The sequence below is a fragment of the Punica granatum genome, chromosome 4 (assembly GCF_007655135.1).
Source record: "Punica granatum isolate Tunisia-2019 chromosome 4, ASM765513v2, whole genome shotgun sequence".
Classification (NCBI taxonomy): domain Eukaryota; kingdom Viridiplantae; phylum Streptophyta; class Magnoliopsida; order Myrtales; family Lythraceae; genus Punica; species Punica granatum.
In genome coordinates, this window is record NC_045130.1 from 39706891 (window position 1) to 39733163 (window position 26273).

The following is a 26273-nucleotide window of genomic DNA, read 5'->3' on the forward strand; positions in this document are numbered from 1 at the left end:
ATTAGAAGGAGCTTCGCATTGAAAAAATCCTTCCCCTCCCGTGCAAGGACTTTCTACATAAAATATGTTATTTCGTGTAATTAATAACAATAAACATGAATTTGACAAATTGATTTAAGATTAGCTTGTATGTGTGGGCAAATCGTGAGCTCGTGCTTAAATTCGATGCCATCTTGAATAACAAGTCAGGTATGTGTTCTATTGTCACCTAACAATGATGATGCATAATATAATTCAAAATTAATAAATTATATATACAATAACAAAAGAAGAGCATTGTTTTGGTAAATTTTTCAACCAAAAAACAGCAAGCTGATGATCTCACTTTTTATTTTTTTATTGCGGGACCTTTACCTCAAAAGTTAGCCGTTATATTATATTGACATGCTTGTCGGGGACTCATGGGAAACTGGCCCCTTGGGAACTCACATCCCATGTCTTGTAAGGCCACATTAGGCAATTCAAAATCTAAGCTATAGAGATATATCGATCACCCCTGTATCTAAGGCATAAGATTGTCATTGCAAAGAGACGATGCCATGTGAAGTGCGAACCGGATGAGGAAGTGACTATGAGCCTGAAACACTGGCCATCCCGATGGGCCAGGACCACGTTAAGTTGACCAGGCCCAGGCAGAAATATGTTTGCCCCACTCATACGCAAAGAAGAAGGAATCAGATTGTTACAAAAGAAGTTCACATATAGCAACAAATATAATGAGAAAAAGAGATGAAGTGACCCCACAATAGTAAATCAAATCCAAAACCTCGACCTGCAGCTCCAAAAAGTCGCATTGTATTTGCTTTGAACCCAAAATCACTACACATGCCATGATCTGTATATACCATCTATATACAAGATCTTCGCAAATTACCAATTGCACCGTGTTGGGCCAATGATTTGACTCGACTTGCATGACATTATATATATATATATATATATCGATCAATAGATTTGATACAATCGTGATCACGATCCCGCAAAGTATGAAGAAAATCCGACACTACTGCAGCAGAAGAAATATATACACTTGTTCAGTGATGTTCTCGTTTCAGTCAAAATACATATAGAGAGAGCCATGTAAGTCTCAAAAGATGGCAGGAAGGATTGAATAATAGTTATATATGTAGCACTTTCATTCCTAAACGAATCAGAGAAGCCGAAGCCAAAGATTAAGAAAAAGCCAGAGAGTGACGATGAGTTCAAGATCGAGGAGCTGCCATCTGCTGCTTCTTCACCCTGTCCTCGGGTTTGACCATACTGCATCACAACCACAACTAAATCAGATCACCCCCTGTAATTTCTTGACTGTGAATTTGGTTGCAAACTTCCCCAGTTTCTCCTTTCAAAATTTTCCCTCCTGAGGCTAAGCAGACTGAAAATTCCATATATTTCCGCAGGAATCAGTTAAGAGTCTCCCTTTCACTTGTATACAGACGGTTCGGTCTTCTCCTTTTATTCATCCCAACTCTTTCAGAAATGCAAGCCGACAAATCTTTTATGAGTAACAAGAGTTTTCTGGTATATTACCTAATATCATGCGGTGTTATGAAAATCCACTGAGACCCTTGAGCTAAGGCAAATTCGACGAGAGTATTCAAGCTGATTTTCCGACTAACTGCATCCTGAAAAAAGTCGCCAATTCCCGTCGCATGTCAACGAAGATCAAAGTTCGTCCAAAAGGAAGAAAAAAGAAGAATAAATAGACGTTTAATTTTTTACCATGAACACATCGAATTCATCCATTGCTCGAAATGGTGCTACCGTCATCCCATGTAGGGCTAGTGAAAAGCACAACGTTGAAAAGGATCGCTCTCCACCTAGTCATATAGCCAACAGCCATTGAGGTGAAACTATAGTTGTTTTGCACTACACTCTCTCCAGAAAATAACTAAAAAGCATTCAATGGTATTGAACGTGGCCCCGACTAATACGGTTACTGGAAAGGCTCAAAATCGCTAGATGGGCACAAAAGTAATATTCCACAGAAACAAAGTACCTGAAAGCCCTCTAGTGTCACGTACACCGTCCCTTGATGCATCCTGGGGCATCTTCACCTAAGAAGATGAAAAGAGAATACCACAAAATTTAAAATATACTCTAGGAAAATCTTCACCCAAACAAGTTCCACGCTTAAAAATATCCAGATAAGGTTTTCTAGGTACCCATGAGACTGCATCAACCTAGCAAGAGTTAAACAAAAAATGTGGCACGTCTCTGAGAAGCAGGTTACTCACCTCCACTGAAAGGGTCTTTTCCTTGAAACTAATTTTAATTCCACCGCTAAATCCTTTCTTGTTTAAATGGCTGTTAAACCTAGTCACAGAAAATTGTCATGCATAGTCACAAAGTAGTCAAACGAAAGACTAGATGAGCGAGATACTATTTAGTACAGGGAAAAAGAAATTCATACTCTCTAATCAATTGATTTTTCAAGTATCTCCGACTTTCTTCAAACTTTTCCTGTCTCGAGTTAAGGGCTCTCCAACAGGCCTACATAATGATTCTCTCTCTCCAATGAGAACAATTAGCATAGATGTCATCAAAGTGTGTATACTAGCAACTATACCTACTTACCTTCAATTTCTCTCGAAAAACTTTGTACATTTCCTGCTTTCTTGAAACTTTCCGTTGCTTTTTTTTATACATCATTCTGAGGTCATCTATGGATTCAGAACATCTGACCAAATAACCGAAAAAGAAAAAAAAAATTTATCTGATAGTCACCATCTGCCGCCTCCAACTAACAAGCCAAGAAAAATTAGACACTTACTGTCGACTTTCATCTTGAAGCCTTTGGTCAAGCCTACTCACTTGAGCACTGAGCTGCTCCGGAGTACTTCCATCCCATTCTCCAAGAGATTTGATTTCACTCTCAGGACATATTAGTGAAGCCTTGTCAAAATTCTCCTGCAGTTGTAATGAAGGTTCTTATCTCATAGACTGCCAGAATAATTTGCTAAATCATAGAAACACGAAAGGAGTAAACAGGAAAAAAAGAAAATTTACAAAAACATTCGTAAATACATAAGATAATCTACAAAATATATATTCAATCAGCAAAGAGCTCCGCATTATATTACTCCTGCGATAATGGCTCCCTCAATAATCAAGCACGGTCATGGGTATATTTAAATTACCTTCCTATCACGTTCAAGCTTACAATATTGCTCCTCTGCCACTTTGATATCATTGAGGACCTTATTGCCCATTAATTTTTCATAATAAGCCTTCTCCTACAAAAATAAAGGAACGATCTTTTAGTCATTTGTCCAGAATGAGGGATTTGGAGCTCAGTACCTGATGGGGTGTGGGTTAATGTACCGCTTCTGCAGACTCGATTTTTTCTTCAATCTTCATAAGTTCTGCTTCTGCCCTCCCAAGGGCATCTATTTCCCCATTTGCTGATTCTACAGTTTTAAGCAATAACAAAACGATCACATGCATGACAACCAAATTCAAGGAACGCTAGGAACCAGGAAAACTAAGAGCAACATACCACATAAATCCTCAAATGATAATCTAAGAGCACGAGCCTTCGCATCTGCTTCATCCCTTCCAATTTTCAGTTGCTCCAGCTCTGTTTCCTTTTCTTGTATCTCATCTTTAATCCTCTAAAAAGATCATGAAAGGAGGAGAGTGAGAAGATACAATGACATGCTGAATCATAAATAGAATTCAAATTGAAATGAGTAATAGAGAACAGACTGATATTTCTTGATGCAGCTCGTCAACGGTTGAAATGGGTGAGCTAGCTTCGGCTATATAGGATTTCTTTAGGTCTTCTAGAGCTAGTTTCTTAGATGCCAAATCCCGTTCTGAAGTCAAGCATCTCCTCTATCCAAATCACAAGATGAAAGGGCGAAAAGAATGTTAATATTAGATCCAAAGAAGCCAAGGCAAATGCACAATATGCATTTGATTCATGCTGACCAAATTGCCATGCAGTAGACAATACCAAATGTATATTTAAAATATATATACATAGAGAAAGAACGATACCCATGGATTATGGGGCCCATACCTTTAAATTGTGAAGATTATTTCGAAGATTATTGAGTGTAGCATCTGCTTCTCTTTTCCTCATCTTCTGCTTCCCAGCTAGCTCTGTTGCTCGTCTAGCTTCTTTTTCCAAATCTGCAATTTGATCGTCAAAAGAACTGCAAAGACGACCACTTCTACGATTCCTGATTGGAGGAAGAATTGTCTCGACACCATTTCGGGAGAACCTGAGAAAGATTGGAGCAACTTATGCGCAGTTTATATAGACTTAAAAAGATTTATTGTTACGAGAGAAACCAGTTAAATTGAAAATGAGGCCCTCTCATGGAACCTCTTCTGAAAGAAGCTGATTAGTTTGATCAATTCCTTCTAATAGGTTCCTTAGGAAAATATTCAAAATTTGAAAAGGCATCATCACAATTCCTTTCTTACATTTTATATCCATCAAGGGTGAAAACCTCCTTCACATTAGAGATACTTGGGTTAAAAGCAACTGTTTTCCCCACGTCATAATCTCTAACAAGCACCTGCCTCTCGATATTTCCCTGGAGAATACAAACAGTTGAATATAGCAGTCTCTTAGAATTGATATGTCAGGAGATCCAAAACAACTTGATCGATATATGGCATAAAATTTTGTCTTATGGACCAACGGCCCTTGATATTGACACGATAGCATGTTCTTTAGATTTGAAAAAAATCTTTGTCCTCCCAATGACTGTTAATCCTTTCGTAAATCTTTCATGTTACTCCACTGTATTTCATTTCCCCCTTCTTGGCACCCTTGTCGATTTTATCAAAAGCCTTCATCGACCCTAAAAAAGAATCACATAGCCAGAGTTCAGAGTCAAATGACACAATGATATTGAGCTATTTACCATATCCACCAAGACATTAAGCACTGTGACATTCTCTGATTGTAAAACTGAGAGAGCCGTTGGATGATCAGTCCGTGGAAGCATGTGCCGAGGGATATTCAGCCTAGAGCAAAAGTTAAGGTCATTGTCAAAAGTGAAGTCATGTGTGTGTTTGCAGAATAGTTATAAACTAAAATATTACAATTATAATACTAATTATCATCATCTGAAGTGTGTGAAGCCATCCATTTACCGTGGTCTTGAGAAATCATATATGATAATGGGGAGATGGTTATAATTTGCTTCCTTTGCGCACTTTCTCAGAACAAGAGAATCTTTATGGCTTGCAACTATAAAAGCATTCAGTAACTTTCCAAGGGCATTTTCAACAGCGGGAGCCCACATATCACCATTGACCAAACTCTGCATGGTAGAGTACCAAATTAGTTCCCAAGGACAAAGAGAAGATGCAAAATATGCTAGAAAGTAGAAACAGTTGATCAATAGAATGACTTTAGTTCTCGCATGAATGATAACCAATACAGCAAGATTAAGCATATGAAGAATTGACTTTTCATCACAAATTCAAGTGCATCATATATATTTCTACAGGCATTGCATCACAAGAACTAGCAATGAAGAAATCCCGAGAAAAAGTAATATAAAAAGCGTGAAAAGTAAAGATAACCACCACGGATTATTTTAACCAATTAACCTCATTACATGAAGGCAGATATTATACACACATACACACACAGACATACACACATATATATGTATATATTCCAACTTAATACTACCTCTAACACTTGTTGGAGTATTCATGGAGATCCAACATCCTCAATGTGTGGGTGTTGCAACTTTAACCCAAAATTTAAGCGGACCACGAAGGATTATCAGGTTAACCTCAATCAATAAAGGCGCGGTTTTTCATATCATTACTTAACAAGAACCTTACTCTTTCACTCCTAACATTAGCTGTAAAATATAAGAGGCTGAAACACCAAATTTTTATACGACCACCATTCAACAACCAAAGAAGGTCAATCACATAAATAGATGAGCAACATCACAGACCCCATAGAAGATACATGCGCAACAGCAAAATCCTTTGAGAATACCAGTCAAGTATCTCCTTGCCCAGTAAAACTCCTCCAGCTCCCAAATCATATTAAAAGATTGTTACTAAATGCTTATTTTTAGGCTCTTAGACAACAATTTGTTAAGAGATTTTTCATCAAGAGCAAAGACCTTACTAAATGCATATATGCCTTTCTACTCACTTGTAAATCAAGTAATACATATCAGAGCTCACCAAATGAGAACCAATTGGACCAATTGGCGGCCTTCCAAAACTACCCTGAAATCTTTCAATAACACGTAAAAGATGGATTACTCTGTCTCCCCCAAATGCTGTCACCTGTCAAATATAGTGGGAAAATAAAATAGATTAAAAGCCACCTCTTTTTTAGTGGTGCAATATATATATTTATCAGGGACAAACTGCTATAAACATAGAATATCTTCAGTCCAACAAAGCAATCAAGTAGTTACATTACCTTATTGGTTTGATGTTGTTTGAGCTCACGAATGCGAGAGACAGTCTCATAATGCTTCTTCTCAAGGTCATCGACCTGAAAAATACGACAAAACAAAAGACTGTGAAAATACCTAACAAATTAAATCAGCACTAAGTTCAGGACCAAACTGCAAGATGTCCAACACCATCTAAAAGTACCTCATTAGCAATCTGCTGAAATTCATTCATTCCCACATTAACTTTTTCGGACAAGCTATTCTCTTCTTCCTTCATCCTGAAATGCCATGTATTTAACTTGTTAAGAAGTATTCTTGAGTACCAGAGAGAGGCAATGAAACAATAACATAAATCAAGAGATATAACCTATTAAGCATCTCATTTGCTTCCTCGATCTCATTTTGAAGTTCAGAAATTTTTGCTTTTATCTCGAACTCCTCATCCTGAAGCAAATTGACATAAATGAAGTTCATCAAAATAATGGAGTGGCCCTGAATTATGCAAAAAAAGTGCACACATGACAGCAAAATTCAGAACTCATTGGAAGGATTCATAAGCAAGGTTGCCAAAAGCGTCAGGCGCACTCAAGGCGCAAAAGGTCTCTATCACCTCAAGCGCAAGGCGCACGAAAAAGCGCACGCCAGACTGAACTAAAGCACACCCTTCTGAAAACATTTCTTGTGCATTGTAATATGTCATTCTAAATCTAAAACAATAAACCATGCAACATAACATTAAGAAGATCAATTCCAATAGAAAATTAAACAAATCGAGACCAGAACACAATAGAAGAAGAAAAAAAAGCAGCAAAAAGAGAACAGTAGCAGCAGGGCAGCAGCAGAAAAGGAAGAGAAAAACAGCAGAGATGAAGAATAAAGCAAAAACCCAGAACATAACATAAGAACAAGAATAAGAAGAGGACGACCTTAGCAGCAGGGCAGCAGCAGTACAGAGGAAGAAGAGAATAACAGGAGCAGCAGAGAAGGAGGATTCAAGAGTTTATACAAGATGGATGAACAAATTCCCGAGAATCCCGACCAGAGAAGCTGTTGTTTGTTGCTGATGTGAAGAACCCAGTGAGGGAGAATGACAAAGGAGAGAGACGAGCACTAGAGATCTTTTTTTTCTTTCAAATACTGCCCTAGATTTCAGTAAGGCGCAAAAGCACATGCCTTGCGCCTCATGGAAAAAGCGCAAAAGCTTGCGCCTTTGCTGCGTCCGAGTGAAGGCACTATGGCCATTTTGCACTGCACCTGGTGCGCCTAGGCGACCAGGTGCGCGTTTTTGACAACACTCATAAGCAAGATATTTCCAAAGACGCAAAGGAAGTTTAGCCTGTCCAAACAATGACAAGTGCTCTACAGAACAAATCCAAGTACATATAGAATCGAATTGGCAGCTATACCTGGACCTGAACGTGTTGCAACATTAAAATTTTGAACTAAAAGTCTACCTTCAGACAGTTTTCAGTCTCCCAAATTTTTAGAAAAGATTTCATTCCGGGGAGAGGGGCACCAGAAAGTGCTGTAACAGATACAAAGGATGCAAAACGCCCTCAAAGTAAGGACAATATTTATTACTGTGACCTTGCCAATGAGAGTCTTCAAAGAATCAGTAGATTTCTCATCTAAGCTCGCATTTTAATATGAGAATCCATCTCACACACATCAATCTAGTCTCAATTTTTCAGCTTATAAGTATCACGTGATGTGTTTCTGATGATTATTCATTATATCCCTTACTATATGCTAGTAAAAAGGTAAGTGTCCACACATATATTTTGGAAGACAAGCACATTCCATTTCATACAGCATGCTAGTGAATATATGCAACATCAAGATGCGCATGGCATGCAAATAATTAACAATAGAGTATGGAGAGCTGGGAAGAAATACAAAACAAGAAGACAAAAGAAAATTTTCATTTTTTAATGCAAAAGCAGACCTGTGTGTTTTTTAGCTGTAGTTCCTGCATTTCCTGAATTTGTTCTTGAAGTGAGTGCACACGCTTCTTCATTTTCTGGATTTTGTTGGCTTCACGATCATGCTCCTGAGCTAGTTCGTTTCTCTCTTTTTTGGCCTAATACAATGACTAAGCAGCAATAAGGGACTGACAAAAGGCATCGCAGTAGAAGTACAAAGACAGATTAAGAGGCCAGCATGGCCACAAACAAACATAACCAAACGCATAATTATAAGAGAATGTGAACAAAAGTAAGAGTGTAAGAGGCAAGGGGAATTATAATAAGTGATATCCTTCTAAACGGACTAATGTTCCGATAACAAAGATGAATTTTCAACAAGAAAGGGAACCAGAAGGGGGGAATGATAGACAAAGTCCCAACCATCATACCAAGGTCAGAAGATCCTGTAATTCACCCTTCGTTCTCTTCACTTCAAGCGTCCTCTCCATCAAATTCTCGACTTCAGTTTTCTTCTCAGTAAAGCATTCCCTTAAGTTTTCCAGGATATTCTGTTCCAAAAATTACACAGGAGCATTCCTAGTGAGTCTCATCCACTTATAAGTAAATCAGCTTGTCCTCAGAAGCAAGCCTCGTGATTCCAACTGTCTACAACTTTACAGGAAAGACATACATGGACCCAAAAACCATAAACCCTCTTAGAAGAAAAATAAAAAATAAAAGATCCAAACTTTAATTATTTCAATTGGCTGAACTGCAGAAAAATATACATAGCCACCATGGAATAATGCTGTATGTTCATGATCAAATTTCAAAATAGACTTATCTAACGACTAAAGGAGACTCTAGTGCTTATATCCCCAGGAGAGAGCTCTCCCACCATTTCTTTTCAAGTATGCATGCTTCCATTCATGACATGGTATGTGCAGATGAGATTAAAAAAGGCTCTCTAATGACATCATTTCCAGACTGCATTTATTAATAAAGTTAGAAAACATTAGTGATTAGATTCAGATACTCACCAATTGCTCATCAATTTTAGCTTGACATGCAGGTACACGAAGTTTCAGCTTATCAATCTTTGTAACCTGTTCCTGTAATTCTCTGTCTACATCATAGACCCATGACCATGCAAGCTTCTTCTTAAGTTGTTGCAACTGTTGAGAGATTTCTTCTAGACGTTCCATATTTTTAATCTTTCCCTGCAACTGATCGAGTTCTTTCAGTATAGGTCCTATTGTGGCCTCTAATTCCCCAATCAGCGCATCCGCAGAGACCAAATGCTGACTGATATTTTCTAGTAGCTCATCCACTTGCTGAAGCAGTGAAGCCTTGTAAAAGAACTGAGCAATATATCATTGTCAATAAGCTTGTTCAATTTATACATTGAATTACATTCAGAAATAACTTTACCCTACCTTGAATTTTTCCTTGCTATTTCCAGAATGCAAAAACTCCCTACTTTTGTCTTGGGTCATTATAACGCATGGGTTCTCTACGTCGATCTGCATATATAGCACATATCTTCTTAAGCACAAACCAAATTAAAATTTTGAACTCAGGAATGTCAAAAGATCATGATGTGAGAACTGAGATGCAGTCGGATGGTCTTCTGTAAAAAGAAAAGGAGAGAAAAGGATATTTAACATACACATATCTAGAATGGCATATGAGTTAGCAAGGGCAGATGTGCAATAAGTAGAAACGATTGGTATGCAAAAAGAGCTACAAAAATGAAATAGAAGATAAATTCCTCTCAGCTTTGAATTCTTAAGCACTCTTTCTGTATTCCTTTAAAATAATATGCCTATGCGAACCAAGAATAAGGTGGTCTGGCAGCTCTAATTGCTCTGGCAAGGCCCCTTACACTTCCAACTAATGTCATGGCAGTCACATAGTTCTATGCATATCCCAGGTGTATTACAAAACAATTTTTTCTTTTTTCTTTTTTGGGGGGCTAAAAACATACAACAAAGTAGAGTAAAAGGGTCCATCCTGTATAAATACTTCTATTAACTTCCAAAGACATTAAGGAATCCTAGGACAACTTCTTTACTTTATATGCTCTAATATCTTGGACGAATTAATGACACAACATGGCCTCATAGCCACTTTGAAACACCTATTGAAACAAGTAGTTCAGCCTTTCAGAAAACATGAAACTTTTTGAATAAGCATTTGGCAATATACTCACATTAAAATGTTCAACCAGCTCGCGAAGCTCCTCTTTTCGGCTGGCGATCTTCTTTCCTGTCAGATAAATCAGGTTCTAATAAGATTAAAACACACATGCAAATGATTTTGGTCAATGAGCACCGAGTTCTGCAATGAATCATAACAAGTACCTATACATAATTTAATCAAGTATGTATAATCCAGCATACCACAGGTAACCAGTTGAAAGTCATAAGAAGGATACCTAGGATCAGCTTCCATATGTAATACTCATCCTGGGCATTTTGGCTATTCTACACTAATTGTCTAGTCAAAGAGCCAAATGGCATATGATTTCTTTTTTCTTTTTCTTTTTTAACTTCGAGTAAATAAAAAACGAAAAGAAAAATAATTCAAACCATTGCAATCCTTCAATATGGTTGTACTGGTAGATTCGGAAATCCGCCGTTCAATCATTATGGTATCACCGTATATGTCTGGCTTAAAGGCATCTTCTCCACGATTTTTTAGCTCAATCTGAATGACAGCAGAACTGTAAAGAAATGAACGAAAAGGAAAAGTGTTACTCAGAAGACACTGCTTGCTGAAAACCAAAATGCAAGTTGAAATGCTTCGTTTTTATAGTATTAGGTAGCACTATTCAGCACACTCTAATTTTGCTTAAATTTTACTTTCTAATAAAACAAGTTTACCATCACTTTTCATTTTTAGATACACAGAAAAGATCATGCTGACACAAACGAACTTAAAAGATTTTCTAATTTGTGGTAAAACTAAAGGGTTGATGTGCAAGAGCTCCCATCCATTTCATAATATCCTTCAAACATATAATACAACTTTCACAGGGGTGATTAGGTTTGGTTGATTAGTTACATGAAGATATTCTCATGAAAATAGCATTCTTCCAGCGCGTGGAGAATGTGGGGTTGGATACCACGTCAAGCTAAAAGGGAAATTGCCTGGAAAGCAAAAGCATCCATCACTGTTTCGGGCTTTTGCAAAACTTTCTACTAGATATGAGTCTTCCATTCTAGACAAGCAACATTCCTTTTGTCCACTAAGAGTTAAAGAAGAAGTAAGGGGAACTGGGGAATGACCAGACCTGCAACCATTTTTTATAAAATCCTTCAAAGTAGAAGCCCTTTGAGTCCCTTTAGCTCGACATCCAAATGCAACACATAAAGCAGTAAGAATAGCACTCTTTCCACCTGTAGCCACCAAATTGAACAGGGACTGTGAGGCCAAACCTTCGCACAGGCCACCAAATCAGATATTACATCAAGGAACTAAGAACGGTCACGCTTCGACATTCACAAATCACCAAGCTGTATCAATTTTCAGTAATAAAACTAGCAGTTCGGTACATCCACAAAATTTGGAGTCTCACCAAGTCATGCAGGGATGGACCGAGAAATTAGGATTAGGGGTCAGTCAAAACGATAGAATCTTAAAAGAAATCGTTCACCTGAGAAGAGAACACGGGAAAAAAAAATCGGAAGATAATATAATAACTTCAACGCTATATCTGCAAAGAAGGGCGGAAACTCGTTAAACTACTCGCGGAACATTGCGTGCATTAAATCACTCCCAAGCATGCATTCTGAAGAATCAACAATGTCTCAAAGCCACTATCAACCTATCTATTAGAGATTACATTTTGATGAACTAGCAATTGATTGGTCGCTACTAGCATAAGCATCTTGAGACTGATGTTGAACAGAACACAGGGAGCAACGTACTTCCATTTTGACCGGTTATGAAGTTGACCCACTCCCCGAGCTCGATCTCGAGGTTACTATGGCACATGAAGTTCTCCAGCCGGATTCTGGTGATAATCCCCGCCCTGGGCTGGTTTAGGGTTTCCCCAAAACCCCCGGAGTCGTCCATTATCGATGCAACCTCAGTGATCCTGCGAAGATTTTGAGGAGAAAACCTAGATATCGAGAGAATCCACCCCGCCGGAAACCCGAAGAAATCGGGGAGGAAGGCAGGGGAGATTGACCGGAGGAAGAAGAGAGGGCTTTAGTTTTAGTTTTAGCGTCATCTCGCTCAGTCTGCTCTGCGAAGAGTATGGCGGGAAACGGTTGCTTTGCGTCTCTCACGACACGGCATGGCATTAGCAAATTACGAGCTCAATAATGAATTCATGGGTTGCCGCCAAGCCTGACTAGAGAACTTAGCCCAACTCACCTCATCAGGCTACGAATTCGGCCCAGTTAAGCCGGGCCTACAAAATTCCCGTAATTTACTTGCGATGTATGAGTGATATGCTCGACATATTAGTGCATTTACGTACTCAGGGGCAGGGAAGGTTTAAGGTGTACCATGCACATAAGTAAATCACTTGTTTTCTTTTCATGGGTAGTGATCACTTATAATTGTAGCAAAATAGTTTAATTATGATTAAATTGCACATTTTCCGACTAAGTTACCCATATTCTCAGAAATTAGTTGGAGTAAATTACTTACGGTGCGTTTGGTTTCAGAGTTAAAGTAACTTTAATTTTGATTGTGGAAAATGACAAAATGTTGTGTAGTGTGTTGAGTTAAAGTTAAAGTTAAATTTTTGACTTAGGAAATGTGTATTTTTGTTGTGTAGTGGGTTGAGTTAAAGTTAAAATTTTTGTGATTTTAACCCTGAAAACAAACGGGCCATAATTCTTAGTAACTTACTTACATTTGAAATAAACTAGACAGATTTGAAAATCTTTACTTATATTATTAGTAAATTACATGAATTTTGGGAGAATTTTACTTAAATTTTTAGTAAAATACTTGTCGTACTTTCTCACTATTTTTTTTATGATTGAACCACAAAATTTCTTGAAAGAATTACTCCACGTATGAGTAATTAATGTAAAAACAGATAAGTTCCTCCGAGTGATTTGTTTTATTATTATATATTTTATGTATGAGGATTTTATTCTAATAATTTTCAGAGTTTTTTTTTCTTACACTAGTATTATAAGCTCATAGGGATTTTTTTTATTTTTTTTAAGCAATCTCCGAGGGAGTTAGTGGCCGTAGGTTGAAGTCTTGACCTAATCTTTGACTGAGTGAAAGAAGAAAAATAGTTCACCAAGCATACATTGCTTAAGTATCCTCAAAATTCTTATATATAGCATAAAATCAAAATAATTAAGACAATTTGTTTTACATAAATAATTATATCCCTTAACAAAATTATTTACAGAGAATCTATTTTCCTTCTAATATTAATATATCATACTTCTTATATTATATCTTATTTTAACTTATATTATTATCTTATACTATTATTTAAAAGAACTATCAATATTATAACCGCCAAAAAAATTCTCAAAGACCAATTTGAAAATTGCAATTTGTTCCAGGGGAATCAGCAGCTACTTGTTCGGGCTAAGTGGCCGAATCGCAAGCCACTCGGGTGAACCAAGAGCCCACGACTGGAAGGATCCATCAATAGGGTGGATGATTGTCTTACTCTTTTTTGTTATTATCTAAGTGAAGGTTCAATTTTTGTAACTAACACCTTTTTATGAGATATAATTAAAAATTTGAAAACATCCATTATTCTTAATCTAATCTAATTCGATGCTATTATTTAAGGAGAGTTTGATTTTGTAACCGCCGGATAATTTCCCTAAATTTTAGTATATTTGTAAACATATTAAATGTTTGTTATCCGTATAAATCCTATCGTTAAAAAATGAAAAAAAAAAAAATTTCTCCAGCCACTTTCCAATAAATATCAGCAACTGCAAATGTCAAGCACAATAACCAACTCTTGCCACTAATCCCCAAATCTAAAATTGCACCAGATTTTCAAATAAGAAAAAAAATAAAACTAAAAATCCCACGATTACACGTTATTTTATAATATTTACGCATAGCGCAAATCAAGCGTCGTTTAATTTAAATATATAATAAAATTTAAAATAAAATAAAATAGTTTAAAGATAATATTATCCATTTGATATTATTATTCTCTCTCTTACATCTTACCAATCAATTATCATTACTGTAGTCTATCTTCTCAGCCTCTCAATTCACATTCTATTAGATTATTCTTTTTCAAATTTATCTTAAACTCATCCTTTTTATTATTACTTTTAACTTTTTTCTTCCTCTTTCAAATCAATCCATCAATAAATATATTGAAATATGTTATTACAGTTTGAGTACGGGTGCGCAAGTAGTTCTATTTATTCATGTTAAATATGCAAGTCTTTTAACTTATTCATTCCAGGTACCATAAAATTTCTATCCGATTGATGAAATACAATTTAGTAATATCGTACCCAAGACAAATATAATTTAATTCCGTCCATAGATCGGGTCACTTCTCGTTCATCTTGATGCGATTTTTATAATAAAATTTTTATTTAAATTTTAAATTATTATTATTATTATTATTATTTATTGTTGTTGTTATTATTAGTACTACTACTACAATAACAACAACAACAACAACATTGTGCTCGATGGATTGCCCGTGGACATTGATAAAACTTGTCAAGCGGGCAAGGGGGCATTAGTAACCTCGTCGGGGTTGAGCCAGCCACTACATACTAGCAACCATGTTGGGGCAGGGGTTCATTGCTACTAAAGGCATAGTCAAGGCTCAACTGTGGCCATCAGTGACCTAGCCAAGGTCCGAGCGAGCTCACAATGAAAGCGCAATTAGGTTGAGCAAGTGCAATTGTACATGGAAAATGACTTCAAAAAAAATATTAAGGATATAATGCTACGTTTGGTTTCAAAGTAGAATTTTAAAATCAGATTTTGATTTTGAAAAAGAGTGGTATAAATAGTTATATATGGGGTCCACCATTTAACTTTATATAAGTTATTTTGTTTTGTTGTGGAAAAAAGTTTAGTATAAATGGGGTCCACCATTTGATTTTGTATGAATTATTTTGTTTTGTTGCGAGTAGAATTAAGTTAAAGTGTAATTTTAAAATCGCACTTTGAAACCAAACAAGGCATAAATCATTTTGATAATTATATATAATTTTAGAATTGACCGAAAATTGTCAAGAAAATTCTGAAAAATTGTTTCCCTTTGATCTTTCAAATATGAGAAAATTCATAAAATATTTTCGTAAAAATGATTTTTCACGAGACAAATGGACAAAAATCCTTTTTTTTTAATCCTTGCAAGATCTTATTGCCGTATCTTGAATTATTTGCTCAATCAATTAAAGGCTTCAAATTAGGGAAGAAAAAACTTGCCATGTTAGGTTTCACAGACCTAATTTACATCTCTTGCATGCAATTGTTAATTATAATTGTTTTTTGAAATAAATCTATGGATATATAGTGAGATAATAATGGCTGGGCGTTCTGTAGATATTGCGCAGCAGCCAATAGAAATCCAGTCTACGCAAGTCTTCACTGATATTGACAAAGTCAAAAGGTCTCAAACTTAGGAATGCTTTGTTACCCACACACGCACACGCACACGCACACATATGTATATATTCTTTTTTTTTTTCCCCTCTGAATACACACACATATATTCATCGGGAAATAAAAAAGAAATTTCACGTACACATCACAACCTAAATATAAATGACTACGTATATTGATCAGTGTGACATAAGGTTTATATGGAATCTATCGTAGTAAGGAGCATCGTAATTAATGAATGGCTCTGCGACGGAAGTCAAATGCAGCTTACGTATTTAGGACTTGAAGAAAATTATATGTTGTACCTATCGTCTAAGCCGTTGTAGATGCGTAGGAAACGTCGAAATAAGGAGCGTGATTTTTTTCTTTCCCTTATGAATTTCATAAATGATTCTGTTAGGAATCAATAAGGTAAATATTTTTTTTTAAACACTAAAATCACCACATTTGATTCTGGACTTTCTTGTTTTGTGCCCATTATGTTAAAATGAATTTTGTCACCTGCCCATTTTATTTAGGAGGCCAAGGGGAAAAAAAAAGTCCTTGAACTTCTCATATACTAAAGATATATAGAGATTATAGGGAGATATCAGTCAGTTGTCTGTGATCTCAAATCCTGCAGGTTTTTCCATCATCAATGGAAGCAAACACCAGGGTGTGCAAGATCTGTGACCGCAGTTTCGCGAACGGCAAGGCCATGGGCGGCCACATGAGATCCCACCTGGCCAAATTCCAGCTTCCTCCAGCCCCAAAGCCTCAGCCAGAGCCCTCCCAGTCCCCGGCAACCGTCCAATCGGCGAACTCCGAGCTGTCGTCCATCGCTATTTCTGATCCGACGGTCCATGACGACAGGGAGAGTGACACCGAGTCAAGGAAGATAATTATGAACCCTGATAAGACAACTGGCCTCCAGCTGAAACGGTCCAAGCGTGGCCGTCGATTGGCCAGTTACAAGCCGATGCCGGTTGATGCGCCTGAATATGTCAGTTCTGAGTCAACGTCCCAGCTTGCTTTATCGGATGAGGAAGTGGCTCGGTGTCTGTTGTTGCTCTCGATAGGTAATAGTTCAAGAGGTCCGATTGCGAAGAAGGAGCCAAAAGAAGCGGTCGATGAGACGGAGTTGAGTGAGGAGGAAGAGGAGGAAAAGGGCGAGTCTTTCTGTGCGAAATGGAAGCAGACCCGGGCCACAAGGTCTAAGTTCAAGTGTAAAGTGTGCAAGAAAATCTTCAGATCTTACCAGGCCCTAGGCGGGCACCGAGCAAGTCATGGTCATGGTACTACGAGTGCGAAAGACACTCGCCGGATCAATCATCAGCGGGACAGCAACAATAAAAAGGCCGATCAACGTGATCCGGATCGGGAGAGCAACAACAGGAAGATCTTCAAGTGCCCGTTTTGTGATAAGGTATTCGAGTCCGGCCAGGGGCTGGGAGGGCACAAGAAGGTCCATGCCTTCGATGCTGCTAAAAAGAAGATCAAGATCAGCAACAGTGACTGTGATGATACGACTGCTCAAAAGTTGTGTAGAAGAGAGAGGCTCTTCTTCGATCTCAACCTGCCAGCAGCAACCGAAGATGAAGTAATTAGCCAGCCCCAGTTGGCAAAGTCTTCGTCCGGTTAATTTATAATTCGAGCGTCAATTAATTTTCATCATGCAGGTGTCATATTATTTTCACATGTTCTGGCACAGACGATTATGTAGATAGAAACACAGGCTACACAGCTACCTAGCTAGCTTGCTGATCCTGTCTGCATGTATACACCTCTAGCTCCTTTGGGTTGGATATTTTCTGTTGTTAGGTGTTTAGTGAAAATGGATTTCGTGTGTTGTGGATAGATCGATGTTCGGTTTTTATATCTTCCATTGATGTGGTCTCTTTATCAAAAGGGGAAGCCCCCTTTTTTCTTATTTCATCTGATTGCATGGTTGTGATGGAGTCTGCCTTCTAATGGCTGCATGAAAATGAACTTGACGACAGTGATGGGGGTCAATGGATCATCATCATCATCATCTCATTATTATACACTGCCATTTTTCTTTTTCCTGCTCGTATTGTGTATTATATATATTACCATGCATTGTGGTTAATTTATCTTCATTTTCCTGCTCTTTATATTGTTTTATTATCGTTGCGGTTATTATTTTTTATCGGACAGGTACATGGAATAGTAGTAGTATGATATGACTTGTTGAACCAATAATATATTGAAAATTCTAGCACGGTTGACACTAAAAAGCAACCGATTGACTCATTAAGGTTTGTCAAAATCCCCAGAAACTCTCTGACTTGGTTATTATACAAATTCCTATCGTAGTTTGTTTGTTAATTCAGTTAAAGAAACGCTTGAAAATTCCTGAAATGTTAATCGGCTTTCTGAAATTATATCTTTCATTCAATGACAGAAGTTTCATGCATCCTTGTCTTGTGTTTCATAGGATTGTAGATTTGGGGCATACATATTGAATTGAATCGAATCTACAGCAGGCATTTTTTTTTTTGTGTACAAGTTTAGTTTCAAATTCAAAGTCCATACTGCTCTGCAGTTAAATTTTGTGGATATTGCCGGCAACGTGCACTGTGAGTGGAATTGATCCATCCATGCCTTGGGCACATAAATTTTTTTTTTCCTCGCTCTTTCAGGTTAGCAAATTTCAAAAAAACAAAAAACAGAAACAAAGGGGAAATCTTGCAGTTGGCCGGCCAGCCATGGATGTACGTTTATTTCCGAAGACAAAATATATTCAGTTAAGCTAGGATTCATATATATATATATATGTATGTCTATCCATACACATGGAATCTCACTTGTTATCTTCAGCGAGCCTGTATGACAGTGCGTCGATAAATAAGCACAGTCAAACGATTAGCTGATTGGCGATAGACGTAATAAGGAGTTCTGCGCAGCTTGAAATCAGTAGCTGTATGTATCCTAATATTACATGACATGGTAGACCATCACTGCCTTCGGAGAAATTAAACTCGAAAGATTTGCCGGCCAGCAAATAAGCTCAGTTTAAATAGATTTCATGAAGAGTTGATGAAATCGGGATTCAAAAGAGGCCCAAAGCTGATTTTGGGCTTCGGACTCATGCATTGGATGGCTTTATTACGTCCCGTTTTGAAGTCCAATTTCTTTACTTACCAGGAGCTGCCCGAGATATTGAGCTTTATCAACTCTGGTCATCGTAATTGCTCCAATTAACAAGTAGATTGAAATGTTATGGGATTAAAATGCATGACTATGAAGCAAACGCTACGTGACTGTCATTGAGCTGAGAACTCGTTCTCGCTTAATAATTGTCTGGCAATAGTCCGCGAGAGTAGCCAAGACACAATTGGGTACACAAACTGATCAGTCGATTTTTGGCGCCATTTTCCATTAGGAACAATAGAGAAAAGAAATTCATCAAATGGATTATTTAATACTGGTACTGGTTTAGCAACGGCACTTAGGATGCAAAAAACAAGATCTTCAAAACACTACTGCTTGATATATATATATATATATAATTCGTTGATAGATACAGAGACTTAACAATCAAGATATTCAAAAGATTCTTTTCAAAGTTACAACTTTCGGCGATTCATTGTGTCATTAGACTCGTGTAATTTATGGCTCTCATATTATTTCCCTTTCCCTTCTTTTTTTTTTTTGGTAAGCTAAAGTTTCCTTCTTCCCTTAATATTTTTTTTTTGGATTACAGGAAAGACTCATTGACCTAATACTTTCATTCACGTTTTTTTGCTCATATATATTTGTGTGAGGTCAAAGAAACAAAGATAATTATAGATATATCATGAGGATCATCTCCCACTTAACCCTTTTCTTAAATTTGTGAAAAAGATTTCCTCAGTTATCCTGCGAAACCACAAATTGGTTTTTTCCGCCCTCACCTCACGAGAGCTTGAATTTGAAGCCTTGTATTTTATTGACTACTTTCATGGGTGTGGATTTTTTATTTTTTGCAAATATTCAGTTAATTTTCATATCAATAATTCGATATAATTCTGTTCATTTTCAAGAAATAAAAGTCTAGGACAATGTATATCAAATCCACCCTTCATAAATTTTCCTACATATAGGCAGACAGTAATCGGTGAATATGTGGGCCAAAAAGGGGAAAGGAAGAGAGCTGCTCCCTCTCCCTCTTCCCCTTCGCTGGAAGTTCTGTTCTCTTCTTCTTCTTTTTGTTCTTCTTCTTCTCGTTTCCTCCAATGCTCACCGCTCCTTTTAGTGGCGCCACATCCGCTCCATCTACCTCGCGAAGAACTCACCATCCTTAATGCTTTGAGCTGCCCCGTCCTGTCCTCAGAGCCCTCCTCTCCAACCTCGTACCTCCTCTCCCCTATGGCATTTATGATCCTTTTAGCCTCCGTTTCAAAGTCTCCACCCACTGCTAGTACAGATCAATACACAAACCCCCCCTGTCCCACCCACTTCCATCCTCCCCTGTCCCCGCAAGACACCCCCGGCCAACCAGAAAAACTCACAATGGACCCTACGGGTCTCTACGTCAACCTGGAGGACATGTTTTACTTGCCAACGAAAAAGAAACGCTCGATTCCACCCGTCTCACTCTCCTCGTCAAGCCTTTCGGCTCGAGGATCCCCCCTCCGAAGCTCATCATCCCACGCCTCATCCAGGCATGGGCTACAAAGAAAGGGATCTCGATAATCCTTGACGATCGCGATAAGGAAATTCTGGTGTGCCTCTTTAGGGACCAGAGAGATTCGATCTCGGTCGAGAGGGGAGAAGCATATCACGTTCAAGGAGCTCACATGATCCTGGCGAGGTGGGATCGAGGCCTCTCACTGAGGAAATCAAGTTCTCTATGGCCTTTTTCTGGATCCAGCTTCGGGGCATCTCATTAGAGATGTTATCGAAGCAGAACATTACACAGCTCGCTAAACAAGCTTGTATTGTGGTCCAAATTGATTGGAAAAACAAAGGTAGCATCCCATGGGAAATTGGAAACGTTATTTCGGATATTGTTAGGTTACTAGCTCTACTCTCGGATTGAAAATGTACTTGGATTCCATATTCGGATAACTTTCATGCACATGACTTCAACCAATACGATAATAAGTCCAATTTTCTCTTTTTTGTATCTTTGAGAGTTATCATAATCTTGATGTATGGCTATCTTCTTAGTATTATAATCTTAATCTTATTTATCCCAAAAAAAGAGAGTAAATTGTTGAGAGTTTTTTTTTTTTCGTAACATCTGTTTATTGTTGATAGATAGAGATTACATACCCCTATTTTCAAGGGATTGTTTCATAGAATTTTTTAGTTTTAAATCACGAGCTGATGGTCAATTATTGACAGGTCCATTGGCCTTATATCGATATATTTTTTTTTCTCCTCTAGAACTCCAAATCTATATATTTCCAAGGTTGAAGACCCTTTTCTTTTTTTTGGGTGAACAAGACTGAAGACTTTTAATTAGGTGCATTTGCTGATGAACTAAAAGTTAGAAAATGACGATTATTCTCCCATATATGGCTATACCAATCCCCCATTCTTTACTAGGTTTTTCTTAATTTTGATAATCACCACTTTACTAAATCTACAATATCAGTCCCACTAATAGCCCATCCCTGGCTTCTGAGCATGCCCTCCCTCACCGGGCAAAATTCCTGCCAGCTTCCTATCGGGCCTCACTTCCTGGAGCATCAACACCACATCCCTCATCGAAGGTCGGTCTGCCGGGTTTGCACTCGTGCAGAGCAGAGCAATCTTAAGCATCTGTATCATTTCTTCCTTAACTGACAGGCATGAAGATCCGGCATTCTTGTCCAGGATATCATCAACCCCGTTCTTCAACTTGATCTTGGACCTGATCCACTCAACTATGCTGTTCCCCTCACCGAACTCTGCATCCACTGACCGTCTACCGCTCAACATTTCCATTAACACCACGCCATAGCTATATATGTCGCTCTTTTCGTCAACTCGAAGTGTATAAGCATATTCTGCAACAATAAGGAAAAAAAAAGGCAGAGTGTCAGGAATATATCTTGCAAAAAATGGAAAGACATCTGCAAGCATAATTAGGTGTTTAGGCTTAGGAATGAGATGATTCCGTCCTAATTATCTAACTAGTATATGAAGTTAGGGAGGAAGAAATGTTCCGAAAATCATGCTGCGACCCATGAGCTTCATTTTATTTTATTTTTACGGTTGCCCGTAACATTTTCATATTGTGCAAGATTATTGCGAGCGAAGGTAACGACGTTTCCAGAACCAATGTTTTTCTCGGTATTGGCACAGTATCAAAGCAGAAACAATAGGAGCGGAACTCACCAGGCGCTATATAGCCGTAAGAACCGGCGATCACAGACATAGATTCGTTGCCCTGTATTAGCTTTGCTACCCCGAAATCTGCCACCCTAGCCTCCATCTCGGCATCCAGCAATATGTTGCTTGGCTTGACGTCACGGTGCACAATTGCTGGGTTGCAGTCATGATGGAGGTAACAGATGCCTTGGGCCACCCCGAGCGCGATCTTGTACCTTGTGAGCCAGTCGGCCATCAAATTCTCTGCCTTGTTCTTACCATGCAATAGGTCGTCGAGGTTCCCATTTGGCATGTACTCGTACAGCAGCATTGTGCACTCTCTGTTGCTGCAGCATCCCAATAGTCTCACTATGTTCCTATGCTTAACATTTCCTAACACATCGACTTCAGCTAGAACGCCTCTCCTCCGTCTGATGTGATCCTTCTGCTTTCCCCCCAGCTTCTTCACAGCAATGGCATCGCCACCGGGTATCTCAGCCCGGTAGACCGTCCCTGAGGACCCCATCCCGATGACCTTCTCGCTGATCGACAGACACTCGAGGAGCTCATCAACCGTGAAGTTCAGCCTCTGGAATGCAATCAATTTCCAGGGGCCAGGCCCCTGTGCTTCATTCATATTAAATCGATTCCTATAATTCACATGGAGATACCTGCTTCCTGCGATTAGAACGAACAGGCCCACTGCGAAGGCAGCCGCCACTATCCACACTATCGCCCCAGTGGTTCGCCTTGGCCTTTGGTCTCTGGCAGAGTCAGCAGCCTCACACAGCTTACCCAGCGGGGCCCCACAGAGGCCTTCGTTTCCAAGAAATGAAGACGGTTGGAAATGCCTGAAGACCTCACTGGCAGAAGGGATAGGTCCAGTGAGCAGATTAAACGACACATTAAATCCACGCAGAGTGTCACAATTGTCAAAACTCGGAGGGATCGTGCCAGAGAGAGAGTTGTACGACAGGTCGATGTCGGCGATCTCAGGGAGTTCCGATATCTCTGCTGGGATATTCCCTGTGAGCAAATTCCCGCTTATGTTCATGCAGACGAGCCTCTGGCAACGGGAAATGCTCGACGGGACCGTTCCATTGAACGAATTCCCGCCCAACTCCATTACATAAATGCTGCGACACGCGGCGAAATCTGGAATTTGCCCGATAATGTTCGAGGAGGCTGCAGAGAAGATCTGGAGACTCGGTGCACTCCACAAGTTGCCAGGCAGTTTGCATTGAAACGAATTGTGGGATATGTTTAAATACTGCAGGGCCGGAGCAGTGCCAAGATCATCGGGGATCGGGCCGGTGAGGTTGTTCTGGCTCAAGTCCATGTAGGTTAAGCTCGGCAACGATGCGAGCCTGCGAGGAATCGAGCCGCTGAGCATGTTGTTTTGTGCCCGAAGCCGGTAAAGGGACGTGCAGCCGGTGAGAGAGCGTGGAAGCTCGCCTGTGAATTTGTTGGAGAACAGGATCAGCTTCTCCAGCTTGTTTCCAACGCAGAGATTTGGTGGGACCGATCCCGTGAGCAAGTTCGAGGATACGTCGAGTTTTGACAGCTTCCCGTTTGAGCCAAGCCTGGCTGGCAAATTCCCGGTAAGAGAGTTCTCCCAGAGCTGAAGAATGGCAAGGCTTTTCATCTCTGAGATTGATTCCGGGATTTCGCCAGTGAGATTGTTGAACATTAAATTCAATAAGGTGAGTTCGTTCAATGAACCTAACTCCTCTGGTAGTGGTCCTGAGATTTGATTCATCGATAGATCAGCAGTCTGAAGAGCTACCAAGCTTCCAAAACTTGAAGGTATCGGTCCTGAGATGCTGTTCTGGTAGACGAGGAGCGTTTCCAACTTGGTCAAGTTCCCAAACTCCGGTGGGATTGGGCCCGAGAGGTTGCCCATCACTATGTCCAGGTATCTGAGGTTCTCTAAGGCCCCGAGCTCACTTGGAATTCCGCCGGAATATCGATTGTACCCAATCTCGAGGTGCTGGAGTTGTGTCAACTGGCCTAACTGGGGCGGAATGGGGCCCGTCAAGTTATTCCCATTCAAGTACAGAGATTTCAATCTCAAAAAATTGCCGTATTCCGCAGGGATCTCACCCCCGAAGAAGCTGCCGCCCAGGTTGAGGTACTGGAGGTGCTGGAGCTCGGAGAATTCCTTTGGGAGTGAACCGGTGAAGTTGTTGCTGTACGCGTTGAAGACCCTGAGCAGCTTGAGCTTGGAAACTCCGGGAGGGAATGTGGAGATGAATGAGTTGTGGTTCATGTCGATGGTTCGGAGATTCGTAAGCTCGAACATTGCTCCTTGGAGGGGTCCGCTGAAGGAGTTGTTGCTGAGGTTGAGGTGCTGGAGGCCCGTCAGGAAACGAATCTCGGGCGGGATGCTTCCCGAGAGGTTGCGGTGGGAGAGGTTGAGGGATGTGATCAGGGCGGTCGCCGGATCACACTTGACACCAGACCAGGAGCACCATTCTGGATTCTCTAAACTGGGCTTGGAGAAGGCAGGCAATGGCTCCCAGTCGCGGAAGGTTGAGTGAGGGTCCGTGAGAGCAGACTTGATGGAGAGCAGGGAGATGAGCTGCAGCGGAAGAGAGGCTGAGAGGACAGGGGACGAGCAATGCAATGCTAGGAGGAGGATGATGAGGAGGAAGAAGAAGAAGAAGAAGAAGAAGGGACTGCTTGAAGCTTTCATGGTGTATTTTTGTTTGTTTTTGCATGTAAAATTTTGAGAATTTGATTTTGGGGTTTAAGAGGTGAAGTGGAGGGTAAATTTAAGGGCAGGAAGTATATTATGGAGGTTTGGGTTATCCGATGATGATAACATCACAAGACATGTTTTGTTTGGGAAAGGAGGGAGAGGGGAGGGTGTTTTTTCATGCTTCCATTATATTGTCATTTGCTTTCCCTTGTTTTCAATTAGTTTTTGCCTTTCTTTTTCTTTTTTTTTTTTCCCCGATTGCTGGCGTGAACGGAAGCAATTGAAACCGCCAGGACCCTACTCCTACAGTTACTAGTGTGATTAGGTTCTCGTGATGGATGTCGAAGCACTGTCGCCGCTGTATCTTTCCGGAGCCGAGATCTAGTGGAATAGTGGCCGGAGCGAGATAGAGAACACACACAAGATACAGGACTTCTCCGGTTCTCTCATAAATCAACCTTATCGGCATTCATTTATAACGATCTTGAAAGGGTAACGAATAAGAATAAGTTTCGGAATAAATATATAATTTTTGAAGAATGGGGTCTCAATTATAGGATATGTATAAGCCGCCAGAGACACAATGTTCAGATCATGCGATGGGTGAGACCCGCCATAGCAGTAACATGTCCGAGATAGAAAAAGAATTACCCTAGACACACTTCTCCAAGACTTGCTATGATCTCAATTCACATTCCCGATCTAAAAATACAAGAATCTCAGGACTTTTTTAAGTCAGCTTGAAAAAGGATTTGCGTTGACTATTACAATCTACTTTTCTAAGATAGAATATACGGAAAATTCTAAACGGTTTATAGTTCTATCAACCGATATGCCACTCGTAGTTCTATAAAATGACAATATCTGCAAAACTTCAAAATCCTGTACCTCAGGCTCTACGTAGAAATAGATTTTCGAAACTTTGTATCAACTGAAGTTCAAGGATACATTGTGAATCTCTCTCTCTCTCTCTCTCTCTCTCTCTCTCTCTCTCTCTCTGTGTGTGTTGGGGTGGTTTTTATCTTTTACCCGAATTTCATGCGATACTTCTGAATTTCTTTCTTCTGCGAGAAACTTCTGCCTTTTTTTAACCCATCATTTCCTCATGTTCCCCCTTACCTTTGGCCAACATATTGATAACAACAAGCAAGCCACTATTAAAAACTGGCACCCGTTGGTCTCCGGATCCTAGAAAGTAAGTTCCCGTCACTCTCCCAAGTCCCAACTTAATTGTTCCTCTTGAAAAAAACAAAAAAAAAAAAACTTTAGGAATAGGAAGCCCCTAAAGTCCCGTGCCGGACCATCCATGCAGCGTCACAGCCGCTGGATGTGGGGGATATGTAGCACGGGGCTGTCCTCCTATCCATCGATTGACTCAGCCAGGATCGTAAGTTAAATTTTCCATAG

The 26273-nt window shown here is 39.4% G+C and overlaps 3 protein-coding genes across 4 annotated transcripts; 1 reads left to right on the forward strand and 2 right to left on the reverse strand.

The window, feature by feature from the left end:
• Window positions 1-985: 985 nt before the first annotated feature.
• LOC116205267 (structural maintenance of chromosomes protein 6B) lies at window positions 986-12597 on the reverse strand. Of its 2 annotated transcripts, XM_031537807.1 has the most exons (28): window positions 12232-12597; window positions 11595-11700; window positions 10891-11024; window positions 10512-10567; window positions 9736-9822; window positions 9340-9660; window positions 8749-8868; window positions 8341-8475; window positions 6763-6839; window positions 6598-6673; window positions 6419-6493; window positions 6175-6279; window positions 5113-5282; window positions 4881-4983; window positions 4435-4547; window positions 4025-4229; window positions 3709-3837; window positions 3500-3614; window positions 3325-3410; window positions 3141-3236; window positions 2774-2910; window positions 2578-2680; window positions 2414-2493; window positions 2238-2316; window positions 2000-2057; window positions 1723-1820; window positions 1531-1625; window positions 986-1260 (listed from the first exon to the last, which is right to left on the reverse strand). In XM_031537807.1, exons 1-28 carry the CDS (start codon window positions 12377-12379, stop codon window positions 1203-1205), a joined length of 3165 nt encoding a protein of 1054 aa, XP_031393667.1. In that variant the 5' UTR covers window positions 12380-12597; the 3' UTR covers window positions 986-1202. The 2 variants fall into 2 exon arrangements, with proteins under 2 accessions (XP_031393667.1, XP_031393668.1); XM_031537808.1 differs by lacking the exons at window positions 2414-2493; window positions 2578-2680.
• Window positions 12598-16449: 3852 nt separating this feature from the next.
• Window positions 16450-17746, forward strand: LOC116205630 (zinc finger protein ZAT9-like). The gene has a single exon (XM_031538264.1). It carries the CDS (start codon window positions 16521-16523, stop codon window positions 17502-17504), a length of 984 nt encoding a protein of 327 aa, XP_031394124.1. The 5' UTR covers window positions 16450-16520; the 3' UTR covers window positions 17505-17746.
• A 3492-nt stretch (window positions 17747-21238) lies between these two features.
• On the reverse strand, window positions 21239-25251 carry LOC116205996 (leucine-rich repeat receptor-like protein kinase TDR). The gene is made up of 2 exons (XM_031538716.1): window positions 22193-25251; window positions 21239-21861 (listed from the first exon to the last, which is right to left on the reverse strand). Exons 1-2 carry the CDS (start codon window positions 24858-24860, stop codon window positions 21473-21475), a joined length of 3057 nt encoding a protein of 1018 aa, XP_031394576.1. The 5' UTR covers window positions 24861-25251; the 3' UTR covers window positions 21239-21472.
• Window positions 25252-26273: the final 1022 nt, after the last annotated feature.

Coding starts and splice junctions, on each gene's coding strand:
- LOC116205267 (XM_031537807.1), bottom strand. CDS start 12,379: ATGGACGACTCCGGGGGTTTTGGGGAAACCCTAAACCAGCCCAGGGCG. Junction 4,230..4,434: donor ACCCTTGATGGATATAAAAT/GTAAGAAAGGAA, acceptor AATCTTTCTCAG/GTTCTCCCGAAATGGTGTCG. Junction 1,821..1,999: donor TGACACTAGAGGGCTTTCAG/GTACTTTGTTTC, acceptor CTATATGACTAG/GTGGAGAGCGATCCTTTTCA.
- LOC116205630 (XM_031538264.1), top strand. CDS start 16,521: ATGGAAGCAAACACCAGGGTGTGCAAGATCTGTGACCGCAGTTTCGCG.
- LOC116205996 (XM_031538716.1), bottom strand. CDS start 24,860: ATGAAAGCTTCAAGCAGTCCCTTCTTCTTCTTCTTCTTCTTCTTCCTC. Junction 21,862..22,192: donor TTACGGCTATATAGCGCCTG/GTGAGTTCCGCT, acceptor TTATTGTTGCAG/AATATGCTTATACACTTCGA.